The sequence below is a fragment of the Panthera leo genome, chromosome E3 (genome assembly GCF_018350215.1).
Source record: "Panthera leo isolate Ple1 chromosome E3, P.leo_Ple1_pat1.1, whole genome shotgun sequence".
NCBI lineage: Eukaryota > Metazoa > Chordata > Mammalia > Carnivora > Felidae > Panthera > Panthera leo.
This window is the reverse complement of record NC_056694.1, coordinates 39,770,533-39,785,494: the sequence shown is the minus strand read 5'-3', so window position 1 is coordinate 39,785,494 and position 14,962 is coordinate 39,770,533. Positions and strand designations below refer to the sequence as shown.

Below are 14,962 nucleotides of genomic sequence, written 5' to 3'. Positions count from 1 at the left end.
AGCCCAACACAGGGCTCAAACCCACAAACTGCAACATCATGACCTGAACTGAAGTGAGACACTTAACCGCCACCCAGGCGCCCCATGGGTTTACAGTTTTAAATTTGGAAACCAAAGACCTAACTGAATAGAATGAACAGGAATTTGCCAGTGTTCTTTTGGGTTTCTGTAGATAAGTTAAAGGTAATCGTTTTTTTTTTCCTCCTAACCACTTGTTTTCCTAAAGAAATGACAGCATTGAACTTGCCTCTTGAGTGGGCTTTCCAACTCCAGTAACAAGCTTGGTAATAAGTAGATGTGGTGCTGAGCTTTTAGTCTGCCATTAGGTTAAAGTCCTGCAAAGAAAGCACAGATTGAATGTCTTTCCCTCTTACATGATAGCTATTTTCCTATGTCGTAAAAGCAAACAATATGCATTACATGGACCTAGGGTGATGAAACCACTCAGACCACCTGCTGGGAGGCCCCCCTCACAGCCCCACCCCACAGGAGGCTGCACACCATTCTCCCTGCTGGACCAGAGCCAGCACCAGAATAGCATATCAGAAAGAAACCGGACATACACCACGGACACCGTGTTCGTTTGTTCATCTGAAAACGTGTTCGAGTGCAGAGCATGTCCCAAGACGTGCGCTAGGCACTGGTAACGTTAAAGCGGCCCCAGCCACAGGGCAGCTCAGTGCTGGAGAGTCACAACCCATTTGTCTCCAGCAGCTGGGCAGTGGCCACGTCTGAAAGGACCAAGGTAACTCTACGAATGTTACGGTGAGGGAGCGATCGACAAACACGAAAGGGTTGCCACTTCACGTCCTGTGCTTTTTCCAGAATGTACTGGCTCTGTTAGCGGAACGGAACTTGTTCTATTTTCAAGCGTGGCAAGAATGTATATTCCTCCTGTGTTACCCAGTCATTTCTTATTATCTCCTTAATCCTTAGCATTCTTGAAGATCACGAGTGAAATATTCCTGTTGTATGTTTGACGACGAAGTGCCATCAAAATTCAGCATAGGAAGAATTAAGGGAGACATTACAGGGTCCTAGGTGACTTTCTAGCAAATTAAAGTATAACCTTTTTAAAGTTTTTATTTAAATTCCAGTTAGTCAACAAACAGTGTACTATTTCAAGCGTATAGTACAGCGATTCAACACTCTGATACATCGCCCTTCGCTCATCATGACGAGCGCACTCCTGGAAGTCCAGTATGCCATCCATTGTGCCACAGAGCCAGGCCAAAGCAGCACTTGTGAAACCCAAGTACTCACCTTACATTTTAGGGTCATGTGCAGAGGGAAAAAAAATTGTGCCCCAATTTAGCTTACAAATCTGAATGGAAGTCTGTTAAAGCAAGTTCTAGCTTATGTCGCCCGAGTACACGACTGGCGTCCTCAAGTACGCATCAGGAATTGCCCAGCAGCTCATCTTGTTAAAACTTCGTTCTGTTTTAGCCAGTTTCAAGTAAATCTGCCCAGTTATGTTAGTAATAAAAACCAATAAAGTTGGTGGCCAATTGGCCTCACAGCGGGGGCTACCCTACTGTATATTTGGTACTAAGGGGGTTCAAAGGGGTCATGTTTCTGAAAAAAGGCCTAAGGCAGAAGTCTTGAACATTCCCCAAAACACTCACAAGCTTTTTTTGTAATTGGCTCAAAAAGAAAAATTACACATACCTGTTTGTCCTGACTCTTCATCTTGAGAATAAACCTAACAATTCTATATTGCGCCCTTACTATATTGCTAGAAATGTATGAAGCCCCTTTAATGGATTAGCTTATTAATGTTCATAACTTTCCTAGGAGGTTGGTAGTATTTTTAGGCTCAGTTTGGAAATGAAATGGGATGACTGAGTCACTTAGCTAGCATCAAAATCCAGATAATCTGGGGGCGCCTGGGTGGCTCAGTCGGTTAAGCGTCCAACTTTGGATTCTGTGTCTCCCTCTCTGTTCCTGCCCCACTCATGTTGTCTCTCAAAAGTAAATTTTTTTTTTTTAAATCCAGATAATCTGGATCTGAGACAGAAACCTTAGTTTATCTCTAATGGGGTGGGTGAGCATCCATACAGCAAATTAGGTTGCAAGGGGAAAATTTGTGCAATAGTATTCAGGACATCATTATCTGCAGGAGAGTTCATTGATTTGGTGCAGTCAGGTTAGGATGAACTGACCTTGAAGCATTTCATTAGGTAAAAGGGATGAGAGCATTTCTGTTCGTATTAAGCTCTGACAAGTTTAGTGGCTGTTGTTTTTAATCAACTACTCCTACCTGTGTGACCCTCAAGATGCAAGTGTAACTTGTGCGTTGGTGTCCTGATGCCGGTGAAAGCAAATGCAGATCCCTGTGGAGCAACTCTAAACTCACACTTCAAAGTGTTTCCACAAAGATCCAAGGGATCCTAGTTCAGAAGGGAAAGGAGGAGCAGCCTAAGCAAGAATCAACCCAAACAACAGACCGCATAATCAGATTCGCAAAGGCTGCAGATACTGTAATTATGATTTAAAAAACAAACAAAAAAAGACCTTGCTAAAGAGATTTAATTCCAGTGGATGCAAATGGAGGAAATAAGAGCCTATCAAGACATAGAATGTAGGATCAAGAAGGACAAATTCAAAGGACAACCCCTGAAATTCAGAACCCAGTGGGGTGATTACAGCTATCGCGAAGCCGGGGAGTCCGAGGAAGTTACCCACAACGCAGGACAGCGCAGCAGCCCGGGTGAAAGAGCTTATTCGGGGACTTGGGGACAAGATGGGCAGCGTCACTTCGCTGGTACCCGGGCACAAGCGCGGGGACGCGCGCACGCGCGCGGAGCTCAGGGGCAGGCAGCCCCGCGCCGCGGCAGGCGCGGGATGGCTGCTGCGGCCGCAGCCTCTACGGCGCAACGACCGTGTCCATATGCTCCTGGGACAGGGCGAGGTGACGTTTAAAGTCGGACCAGTCTCGTGGGAGCTGCGGGAACCCGCTCAGGGTGACGTGCGCTGGCGAGCAGCGGCCGTGACAAGCCAGACCGGAAGTGCTCCCTGCCCCGCTCGGCCGAGCTTCCGTCCCGGGGGCGGGCTACCTCTACGTCACGGGCCCCGCGACCCTTAAGTGGTGCCGCGCCGCGGGGCTCGGGCGGGACTTCCGGGCAGCAGAACTTCCGGCCGCTGACTGACGGGCGCAGCCTAGGCAGCGGCAGCAGCAGCAGCATCAGCAGCGGCGGCGGCGGCGGCGCCCGAGCCCTGAGGCGGCGGCGGCGGCGGCGGCGGCGGAGGAGGAGGAGGCGACGGGCCGCGGCCTGCGGACTACGGGCAGCCGGGGCGGGCGGGCGCGCCGGCGGACAGCGGGCCGCGCTGGCGGCGGCGGTGGCCGCGATGATGGAGATCCAGATGGACGAGGGCGGCGGCGTGGTGGTGTACCAGGACGACTACTGCTCCGGCTCGGTGATGTCGGAGCGGGTGTCGGGCCTGGCCGGCTCCATCTACCGCGAGTTCGAGCGCCTCATCCACTGCTACGACGAGGAGGTGGTCAAGGAGCTCATGCCGCTCGTGGTCAACGTGCTGGAGAACCTGGACTCGGTGCTCAGCGAGAACCAGGAGCACGAGGTGGAGCTGGAGCTGCTGCGCGAGGACAACGAGCAGCTGCTCACCCAGTACGAGCGGGAGAAGGCGCTGCGCAAGCAGGCCGAGGAGGTGCGTGGGCCGGGCCGCGGCGCCCGGGGGACCCGCCCCGCCCCGGGGACCCCTTCCCGCCCGGGGGACCCCGCCCCGCGCCGCCGGGGGGACCTGCCCCGCCCGGGCCCCTCCCCCCACCCCCCGCGCCCCTCGGCCGCTCCCCGGGTCCTGACCCCGCTGCTCCAGCCAGCGGCACCAGGCGGCCTGAGCGGCCTGAGCCTCTGGCCAGGCCATTCTGCCCGCTCCACACCCACCTCTCACTCCAGGCGTCCGTTCTCTTGGCCCGTGTGTGTGTTTTTGCGAAGCCGTTTCCTAGACCCCCACCCCACCCCCCACCCCCACCCCCCGTTACTGCCTTTGGCTGCTGCCATTCTAAATCCTCCCCGAAACGGGACATCTGGCCTTGGGGTTCTGCGCCCCGAAGCAGGGTGTTGTCCCAACACCTTTCCCTTAGGCCCCAGTGCAGCGACATGGATGAATTTGGTGATTGATGTAAACAGCTAACTGAAGGGGCACCTGGGCTGCTCCTCTGGCACCAGGGGAAAGACCCCAGGTTTCTGGAGGTGACGTCTTTGCCTTGTGGTTCCCTCAGTTGGGAATGTTATTAGCTTAGGTGGAAAAGGCTGAGAAATTTCACCCTGGCTTCTGGGAAATTAAGAGTGGAATTTTGAAATATTTGATTACGTTCTAGGAAACCTCCGTAACCTGGAAATCACTTATTTACGAACAGTTAGAAGAACCATGCGTTGTGGGGAACACCGCTTGACTTACTCATTCGCTCTCAAATGCTTAGTGCCAACTGTGGGCCAGCCCCGGGCGGGTGCAGGGGGTGTGGGTCCCCAGCCCTGCTTTGCCTCTGTGACCTTGTCCACATCGCCTGCCCACTCTGGATTTTGATTTTCCATCAAATGAATCAGGTGCTCTAGACAATCTCTAAGCCTCTCTGAGGGTCTTTCGTTCTAGGCATTAGGTGATAGTCTTTGATGTATGAATGAGAAGCTGTTTGTTACATGAGCCACATTTCTTTTCAGTTAGTTTGGCTTAGCGCAATTTTTGATGTTAGTATTGAAGTAGAAGATTGTTTGGGTGTTCAGGCTTTTTCTTGAATCGGAGTGGTTTACATTCTAGTTTGGTTCTGAAGTCATTCCTACTCAGGGTAGTTATTTTGCCTTTGGGGTCATACATCTGTCAAGAGGCTGTTGTGTATTGGTTGGGGTATCAGTCTGGCCACTGGTTTAAACTTCTCAACTGGAGGGGGTGCAAGAGCTCATGGGATTTTAGTGCTCAGAGTGGCCCTAACTGGGGAAGGAAGTGGGCCCAAGACGTGGGGGGGCTGGACCAAGGTCACAAGCCCTACAAGAGCCAGGCTGGACCCAGTCTACCCGGACTCCTGGCCTGGTCTCTTCTGTATCATGCTATTGCGAGAGGTCAGAGAGCTGCACCCCCAGAAAAGTGGAGTGCGGGGGGGGTTACCCTTGCCCGGCCGCGGTGGTGGGGAGTGGCTGCGGCCTCCCCTTCTCTGATTCCTCTCTGCAGCCACGTGATGTCTAACTGATGTTTCCCATAGATGTGTTTTCTTTCTTCCTGTGCCTGTCTGGTCCCCACGGTGGGTGAGAAGAGATGAAAGGGGAAGATCAAGATTGACCACCTTAAGGCTAACAATGATAACCTTCCGGCTTAAAAAATTAGCGAGGTGTGGATTAGGCCTCTGCTCTGCTCTGTGCAGTTCGAGTGCAGCCATGAGTGACTGTGCTTCCTGCCTCCCACTTGCACTCGCCTGGATTACAAGCTGGGGGGTGTGCGTGTGGCTTGCAGGACACTGCCTTTGAGGCCGAGACCCGGCATCGCCCGGCTCTTAAGAGAAGCTGCCTAGAGCTTCCTGAGCAGAAAGCCATGAAGCAGACAAATGCTCGGCTAGCCGGCCCAGGGCTGTGATTAGCTGCTAATAGGACGCCCTTGGAAAGACCTCAGGCCATGTTACAAGTAAAGAAAAAGGCCGAATACTGTAACCATTTTGGCATTCTATCTCATTCCTTAAATCTGCCAGACATTTATTTCCAGTTTTGTGGAAAAGACCACTTCTCTTCTAGGCAGGGAATTGAGATCACAGATGTGTGTCTCCTAACACAGGAGCTGGAACGTCACAGGCTGAGGCACGTTCGTGGCGCAGAGTAGCTCCTGCGTCCCTGGCCACTCTGCTCAAGAAGGCTTAGTCACAGCTGGGTAACCTGAGCCACTGTAGCCTTCCAAGCAGACAGAATCTGGAGGTTTTGTGTAAAAAGCCTTGAGCAGAGCAACTACCCATGTCCCCCTACTGCTGCCCGTAATCACTGCAGCCAGGGATTGCGAGCATGCTCTGGTTCTGGGATGGCTCATTTGGTGGGAGTGAGGGCGGCTAGAGACGGTGGGGGCCAAGCAGCGGGGCCAAGCCCTGGAGTCCACATGGGCTTGAGCACCAGCCCTGTGCTTGGGAGCTGCGCTCGCATCGCCTGGTGTGCCCCTTTCCGGCCGCAGTGGCCACCTCTGTAGGGCAAGCGGCTTGCCAGCTGCGAAGTTCTTTTCCTACCAAGCGCCGAGTCTCCTCGTTGGCTGTCATTTGCCTGGAGAACTGCGGCGAGGCAGATTTAGTTGAGTCAGGGGAGAGCGCCTCGGTGGATTTGCAGACGGCAAGCGCTGGGCATCTCGGTCTCTGATTGTGTGGGGTTTGCCCTTGGAATTGAGATCTCGGAGTCCTGCTCAAGCTTGTGCAGCTAAGCGGACCTATTGCTGGCTCTAAAATTTCTACAGAGACCTTAAAAATGCTGAATCTTTATCTGATTGACAGGAAGTTGTTTTTTAAGTCCACCAAGTTCCTTCCTGTTAGGAAGGGTGGCGGTGGGCAGTTGGGTGAGAGCACCACAGAGCGAGTAGTTGCCCACCCAGCGTGATTTGAGGGAGGAACAGGCAGAGGGCTCCCCGGGGCAGGGCAGGGCTCGGCTCAGGCACGCAGTTCATAGGAGGAAAAACAGTCGTTTTTCGGCCAGATGTGAGTTTGATAGCCGTTACTTGCATCAAAATCATCTTCGCCCTAAAGAGACTACTCGTTGTGCCCCCAACTCATTCAAGGCAACCAACGTGTGCCGATGCCTGGGCATTTGGTGCTACCAAAGGAAGGCATCCGACAGGAAGAAAGTTTTGCCCCAAACTGTTTCTGGTTCTATAAAAGTAATTTATTTCTCGGGAGAACATTTGGATAGGATTAAGCTGGATCCACTCTGTAGAGACGATCATTTTGCCTCTTCTCATAAGTGAATTAATGCACTGAATCAGAAGCTTTTCTTCTTGTTTCCCAGATGACAAATAGTAAATTCGCTGCTGCTTGGACAAGGCATGTCATCTTCTGATTTTGCCACGTTGTAATGTTAAAAGCAGTTTTTAAAAGCCTGTAAGTTTTTTTTTAGATAAAGCCATTAAGATTTAGTGGCCAGTACTGCCTCTTCCGGTTACTTCTAAAGGCTGGCCCGCTGTAGCTGTCCTGAGTCTCCCAGAGAACCACCGAATCGCCCTTAAACATGCAGACAGGTTGGGGCGTTCCCCGGCCAGAGCAAACATGTGGAAGGTGCCCACTTCGGTCTGCTGGCCTCTGGGCCCACAGCCCTGCCACCTGCCTGTCCTGCCGTGTCAGGAACCCTCCGGGCCCGGCGGCGGCGGCTAGACAGCGGGGTCAAGGACTGGTACAAGTTAGTGTGAGTTCTTCCCAAGCGAGGGCTTCTTTTTTAATGTATGTTTGTTTGTTTGTTTATAATGTTTTCAGTTTGTTTTTGAGAGGGACAGAGAGCACAAGCATGGGAGGGACAAAGAGAGAGAGAGAGAGACACAGAATCTGCAGCAGATTCCAGGCTTTGAGCTGTCAGCAAAAACCCCGACACGGGGCTCGAACTCCCAGAACTGGGGGATCATGACCTGAGGCGAAGTCGGATGCTAAATTAAAATTAATACCTGGGCGTTTTTTTAATGGTATTAATTTAATTTTTTTTAATGAGCTCTGCCCCTCCCCCCCACACGGGGCTGAAACTCACAACCCCTGAAATCAAGAGTCACATTCTCTACCAGCTGAGCCAGCCAGGCACCCCGCTGGGTTTTTTATTTTTAAGTTTTCTAAAACTTGCTGTTTTGGAACCATTTATAGAGGGTGCGCAAATGATACTCTGCGTACATTCCCAAATAGGAGCACTTTTCTACCTTGTTCTTTTTATTTGCAAACTTTTTAATGTTTATTTATTTTTGAGAGAGAGGGCACATGTACGCGGTAGCAGGGCGCGGGGAGGGAAAGAGAGAATCCCAAACGCGGGGCTGGGTCTCACCAACTATGACTGCGAGATCATGACCTGAGCCACGAGTCAGAGGCTTAATGACTGAGCCCCCCGCGCGCCCCCTGCACTGCTTTTCTCTCTCTCCATCCCTCCTCCTCACTCTGCCAACAACTCCGGGGTCCCGCTGGTCCTCTCTCCAGGAGAGAGGCGGTTCCTCGTAGTAGAAGCGGTTCCTCGCTTTCTACTTTTTGAGACTGTCACAGGCCCCTGGTTTTGCAGGACGCTCCTCGGTTTGGCTTTCACGTGACCGCGTGACCGGGTTCAGGACAGCAGAGAGCCCCCAGAGGTGACGTCACGCACTTCCCGGGGTCCCTGAAATCCTTGCTGTGTACAAGATGGGTGTCGGGCAGAGGCACACGAGTGCAGGACAGGGCCCTCTCTCAGGTCCCATTCATTGTGAGGGTGGAGCTGCAGCGGACAGCCAGGGGCGCCATCAGCGGCAGGGCCAATGTGCCTTTTCGGGCACGGGTTTCCTGTGCTCTGGGAAAGGTCAGGACGTTACCTCCCAAGCCCCACACTCACTGAGTCCTGGCCATTCTCGTGGCCTGACTAGGTTTCCCGTGCTTTTTTGGTCTCCTTTGCCACGGTCCTGGTTCCAGTCGGCATCGTCACGCTGGCCTGCCAGCCTCTCTCCCTGTCCCAACCCCTCCTCCACCAGAGGGGACTTTTCCAAAGGCACGTCCCATCCGGGCCTGCACCCACCCGTGTCCTCGTTCACCAGAGCCTCCTGAGTGCCAGGCTCGGCTGCAGGCTCTGGGGATTAGGTCTGGGAGGGGGAAGGCAGGGGGGGAGATGCTGCTCTATGTTCCCGTGCAGTGGGGGCACGGGATGCGGGGTGAAAAGTGGGGACGGGACTACTCTGGGTAGAGGGACAGAGACGACACCCCATCCCCGTGCTTGAACCGGCCAGGCCCGCCTCACTCTGGCCGGCTCCCTGCACCACGCTCTGCTCCCCCCACGCTGCCCCTCTGCATGGTCTTCCAGTCCCCGTGCACCCCTGCCTCCCCAGCGTCTGGCGCAGGGGCTTTGTGGACACATCCAGATGCTGGGTGCTTGGATGGATGAGTGCCCGACCAGAGGGAGGGGCCCTGTCGCCCCAGTCGGCCCACGCCACACCTCCCACCCTACCCGGGAGTGGGCCCCGCCCTTGCGCATGAGGATGAGGGAAGCGGCCTTCCTCTGCCTCAGTGCACACCACACCCAACCGTCCTTCTAGTTCCCGGAGGGCAAGGCCTCCACCACTGAGTCTACGGGGCAGCTGTCCGGTTCAATAGCCAGTGACCACATGGGATCACTGACACTGCCCAGGTGGCTCAGGCCGCAGGGGAAGTGAGTTCTTACTTTAGGTCACTTTAATTCCCGTAAACAGCCACAGCATCAGCGGCCCCGCCCCAGGCAGGCAGAGCAGGCAGGGCAGGCAGGAGGCATCCCCTTACACAGCCTCGGGCCAGAAAGGGAGCCGCTGGCAGTGATTGTGGTCTGAAAGAGGAGAGCACCCAGAGCAGGAGGATTGGACACAGGAGACCAGACAGAAGCAAAATATTGTGACATAAGCAACAACAGAGGAATGCCAGCTGTTCGGGAAAGAGCAGGAGACGAGGGAATTCTCGAAAGGCTGGGAAGAACCTGTCGAGAAATCACCAGCGCCTACAAAATGGCTGGCGTCACGGCCCAGGTGGAGATCTGGGACCCCGGCCGCGTCTTCCCTTCTCTGCTTTTCTTTCTAACAGCTTCACCAAGGTGAACGCGCTACACTGTATGCGTTTGTGCAGTGTGGCGAGTGTTGACCTGTTCACACCCAGAAACCGTCCCCGCGGTCAGGGTGACGATGGTCGCCACCATCCCTGAAGTTTCCTTCTGCCCCTCAGTGGCCTCTCCCTGCGTCCCCCACCCCCAGGGAACCACTGATCCGCTTTCCGTCACGGTAGATTAGTTTGCGTTTTCTAGAACTTTATATAAATAGAATCGTGCAGCGTTTTGGTCTTTTTTTGGTCCGGCGTCTTTCTGTGTAATGACTTTGAGACTCATCCGGGTTCTTGCAGGTGTTGTCCGTACCCTCCCCTTACTGCTGAGCTGGCCCCGTTGTCCGTCCCGCCCGTGCCGGTGAAGTGGGGAGGTGCATTTGTCCGCGGCCCAAGGCCCTGCTGCTGTAGCTTGGGACAGGCCAGCCCGGGAGCCCCTGCCTGCGGGGGTCCTGGGGAGACACCCCGAACCCAGGAGAGGCCACGAGCAGTGGGTGGCTGACAGCAGATACTTGGAGCCCGCGTAGTCATCACCTCTTATGGCCAGGAGATTTGGGGAGTGCCAGGTTAGGTGGGGACAGGTCCTTGTCCCCGAGGACTACCCCTTGTTCAGGAGGCCTTGTGGGGCAAAGGCTGGCAAGTTTAGATTCCGATTGTCAATAGCGACAGGTTCAGAGCGACACGTCTCATGAGAGTCTCTGGGCTCCCGTCCCCAGGAACTCTGCCCGCTGTCCAGATGCCCTGCTGCTTCATGGGTCCTTCCCCGGCCTTCCCAGCCCCTCCTCAGCACTGTGGAAGCCCGTGGGTGCCTGCTCACGCGTGTGGCTCAGGGTCTCTGTCACACCTGCCGTGTTCATTTCTAGACAGCAGCCCCCTGTGCCCACGGAACGGCCAGACAGAGTGCCCCTGGCACGCGTGCTCTCAGCCTCGCAGGAGCAGGGGCCAGGGACGAACGGGGCGGGCAAGCCCGTGCAAGGAGCCGGGCACACCCCTGAGAGAGACTCGGCCATCTGTCCCAGGCTGGGACAGTCAGGCTCTTAGTTTTGTCTTCCCTTCCTTCGGTCCCGCATTACCACCCACGTCAGGTATTTTATGTATCTGGTGTGTGTGTGTTTTATGTAGCATATACTTAACATATAAAGTATATGTTACTACTTAGTATGTAAACACATCCATAAAAATCTTTTTTGAGACATAAAAATAAAGATATTTTTCCTGTCTTGCCAATCCTTAGAAGTCAGTGTGAATTAAACCATCGCCATTTGTTGGGATTCGGTTCAGGCGGATGCTAAACCAGTGGTCCCTGTGACATGAATGTGAGAAACTTCTGCTTTTTCTGTGAATCCAGCCTGATTCTTGGATGCCTGCACGGCCTGGCCCCCCACAGGTGTGCGTCCTACCAGAATACAAAAGTACACTTTCCTCTCTCACCCTGTGGGCCACCCCCTGGGCTCGGCGGGCCGGTACCTGGGGGTAACTTCCCGGCTGCTCCGCCCCGCTGCCCGCACTGCGTTTCATGGTCTACGTGGTGACACCGTTGGAAAGCAAGCTGTAAAAGAACATCTGTGGTGTGAGGTCTTAGGGATTCATCGCCCCAGGGAGAGCCCGGTAAACATTTCATGAATGCCATCACCGTACAGGGGGTCAGCCTCCAGGAGAAGGGCGCCTCCCCCTGTGCATGAAGTCTGTGCCCAGCACCCCAACTGTTTACTGCCCTGCCTGCCTGAAAGTCCAAAAAAGAGGACTTTTTTTTGGAAATCTACTCTATTCCTGCACCACCCCAGAAGGAATTAAATGATGACTGATGCAAAAAAACAAGGTCTTTGATTTCTGTTGGGTTCATTTTTTTTTTTCTTTTAATGTTTATTTATTTTTGAGAGGGAGAGAGAGACTTTGAGCAGGGGAGGGGTAAAGAGCAAGGGAGACACAGAATCCGAAGCAAGCTCAAGGCTCTGAGCTGTCAGCACAGAGCCTGACTCAGGGCTCCAACCCACGACCTGTGAGAACCGTGACCAGAGCTGGAGTCGGATGCTTAATTGACCGAGTCACCCAGGCGCCCCTGGATTCTCTTCTAACAAACCAGCCAGAGTTGAATTATTTCCTGTGTATGACCCTGCCCTAAAGGACACATATGAGGGAAGGATTAGATTGAATATGTTAACTTACTTTGCCATTAAAATAACCTTGTGTTATGGAAGTTGCCAGAATTAATGATTACGTTATAAAAAGTGTTTACCTGATAATCTCTCTTGCGTTCTGGGAATTAGGGATACTGATTTCTGCTGTGTTTTTAATTTTATATTTGACACAAAAGGTCGTTTTACTTCTTAACTTTGCTTTTATGGATACACTGGGATGAATGACCTCATTCCATGGAACACTGAGGAAATTCTCTGGCTCTGAGTTAGAAAGAGGCCGCGCTCAGGTTATTTCAGTGTGTGTCTTGAAATTCACCTGAAAGCAAATTCGAAAACCAAAGTTGAGTTTAACTTTTTTTTAATGTTTATTTCTTTTTGAGAGAGAGAGAGAGAGAGACAGCGCAAGCAGGGGAGGGAGAGTGACAGAGGGAGACCCAGAGTCCAAAGCAGGCTCCAGACTCTGAGCTGTCAGCCCAAAGCCCAACACAGGGCTCAAACTCACAGACCATGCGATCATGACCTGAGCTGAAGTTGGATGCTTAACCGACTGACCCCCCAGGCGCCCCTAGTTCCACTTTAAAACAGAGCACTTTGTTCACGGGAGAGAGGGGGCAGACTCCTTAAAACAAATCGAAAAAGAGAATTGTGTGGTCTCTTGGTATTTAGAAGTGCGCATTCGGTGTTTGATGTCTAGATGCTGAGAATAGGACGCGTTTTCCTCAACTGTGTGTTGGCCGGTCCTTGCTCTTTGGGGCGCTCAAAAGACTTGTCACAAGAGTGACCGTAGACACTGTGCGTTATCCTGTGCTTCGTGATATTTTGAGGAGACTTGGTCAGACAGATGGTTAACTTCAAATGCCCTCAAACCCGTGGTACGTATAGTCAGCACGTGCACCGAGTTTTCACTCTGCTGCAGTCACGCCTTCCGGACATCTTTGGGCCTGAGATGCTACTATGTGTAGAGTGGGTTCAGGTGGGAGATTTTTGTTTTTGTGTCTTCGGTACCATGCAGACCCACACGGCCCAAATGCTGACGGCCAAATTTTTATTCATGTCAGTTGTAGTCATATTTTGTAACAGATTCTTTTTTTTTTTTTTCATTTTTTTTTTTTTAACATTTATCTTTATTTTTGAGACAGAGACAGAGCATGAGCGGGGAGAGGCAGAGAGAGAGGGAGACACAGAATGAGAAGCAGGCTCCAGGCTCTGAGCTGTCAGCACAGAGCCCGACGCGGGGCTCGAACTCGTCAACTGCGAGATCATGACACGAGCCAAAGTCGGGTGTTCAACTGACTGAGCCACCCAGGCGCCCCACAGATTCTTTTTTTTTAATGTTTGCTGATTTATTTTGAGAGAGAAAGCCTGCATATGAGCTCCTGCGAGTGGGGGAGGGGCACAGAGAGAGGGAGAGAGAGCATCCCAAGCGGGCTCCACCCTGTCAGCCCAGAGCCCAAAGCAGGGCTCGAACTCACAGACCGTTAGATCATGACCTGAGCTGAGATCAAGCGTCAGATTCTTAACTGCCTGAGCCACCCAGGCGCCCCTCGTCAGATCCTACTTTTAAAATTTTGGAAGATTTTCTTTACAGACTTTACTTAGTCTCCACCCTACCCTGTCTGCCAGCACTGAAAAATCTTGATTCCCTTAAATCTAAACTAAGTGGTATCTAATTAAAAATATTTTCTGCTTTTTCGAAGCCATCTATTGAATTTGGGGTGACTTTGCTCACCCAGTTGATACAGTGTCCTGCTACCACCCCTCCCCCACGTGGCCCACCCCTGTGCCCGGGGAGCTGGGGTTGGCAGCCTCCTTGCTTCTCTCCTGAGCTCGCTGCCAGCCAGGGCGCCCCTGCCTTCTCCCTCACTTGTCCAGATGACGTGCGCTTCTTCCCGAGTCTAGCTCTGAGCGTGTCCTGCTGAAGCGCAAAGATTCAGTGTGGCGTCTCGGCCAGGCACTGTTCCTCCACGTTATTTGTTCCCTCTAATATTTGGTGAAGATTCCATTGCGTGTTCTATTTCGGGTGAATGGCGGGCTTGTGCTGTTGTTGACCAGAGTTACTTTAATGACACTGAAATAATTCCTTCAAGAGGGGAAGAGAGGAGGATTTCTTGCAAGCTGTCCATGCCACGTCGTGTCTGTAATGCTGTCACGGACCCGGAGGCCTTGCGGGGCCCCCAGTCGGTCCTGTCTGGTAGGGTGCCGACGTCGGGGAGCCCAGGAACAGGGGCTCCCCGCCGCACACGCCGTGGTCCAGAAGCCAGCGTGGAGAGCGTGGGCCCGAGGCCGGGGTCCTCACATCTGCTGGTGGTCACTTGGGCTCACCCGAGGAGCTGCTCCACGTGAGCGCCCACACGCCTTTGAGCAGGGGTGCGAGAGGGTGGAAGACACCCATCCCTAAGGATGGAGCGGTTCCCGCCCCGTAGGGCCATTCCTTGCGCACAGGGCTCCACGCAGCCCGAGAACCACGGATGCCCTGCTTACCCACCGTGGGCTCTGTGTCCCTGCCCCTGCGTGCCCTTTGCCTTTTTCCTTAAGGATGCCCGTGTTCATAGCTTCGCTTGGTGCTTGCTCCTGGTCAGTGTCTCCATCCTTCCCGACGCTGAAAACATGCCAAGGTCAGAGGACTTCTGCTGTGGTCTGGTTTGGGGCTGGCTTCATCGGGAATCTGCAGACACGGCAGTGGTTGTGTTCCACGGCAAAGCTTTCTGGCACTGGCACTTAGGTTGATTTTAATGATCACCTATCGGGGGTGGGGGCTCCTGGGCGGATCAGTCAGTTAAGTGTCCGACTTCGGCTCAGGTCATGATCTCGTGGTTCGTGGGTTCGAGCCACACATCAGACTCTGTGCTGACACCTTAGAGCCTAGAGCCTGCTTTGGATTCTGTTGTCTCCCTCTCTCTCTGCCCCTCCCCTGCTTGCTCTCTGTCTGTCTCTCAAAAATAGACGTTAAAAAATTTTAAACATCACCTATCAGGATACACTTAAGAAAGTCTGTCTTGAGCTTCGTAAGAACCTGGGAAGGACAGCTTTCTGACATGGTCTTTAGTTTGGAAATCCCTTAGCTGGTTTCCACATGTCAAGT

The 14,962-nt window shown here is 53.1% G+C and overlaps 1 protein-coding gene across 1 annotated transcript in view; it reads left to right on the top strand.

Annotated features, from left to right (window-relative positions):
* The first annotated feature begins 3,296 nt into the window (after positions 1–3,296).
* MAPK8IP3 (mitogen-activated protein kinase 8 interacting protein 3) overlaps positions 3,297–14,962 on the top strand; it is a 47,493-nt gene continuing 35,827 nt past the window's right edge. Inside the window, 1 exon segment of the mRNA XM_042921096.1 lies at positions 3,297–3,666. Coding sequence (XP_042777030.1) covers positions 3,349–3,666 — 318 coding nt within the window. The 5' untranslated portion in view covers positions 3,297–3,348.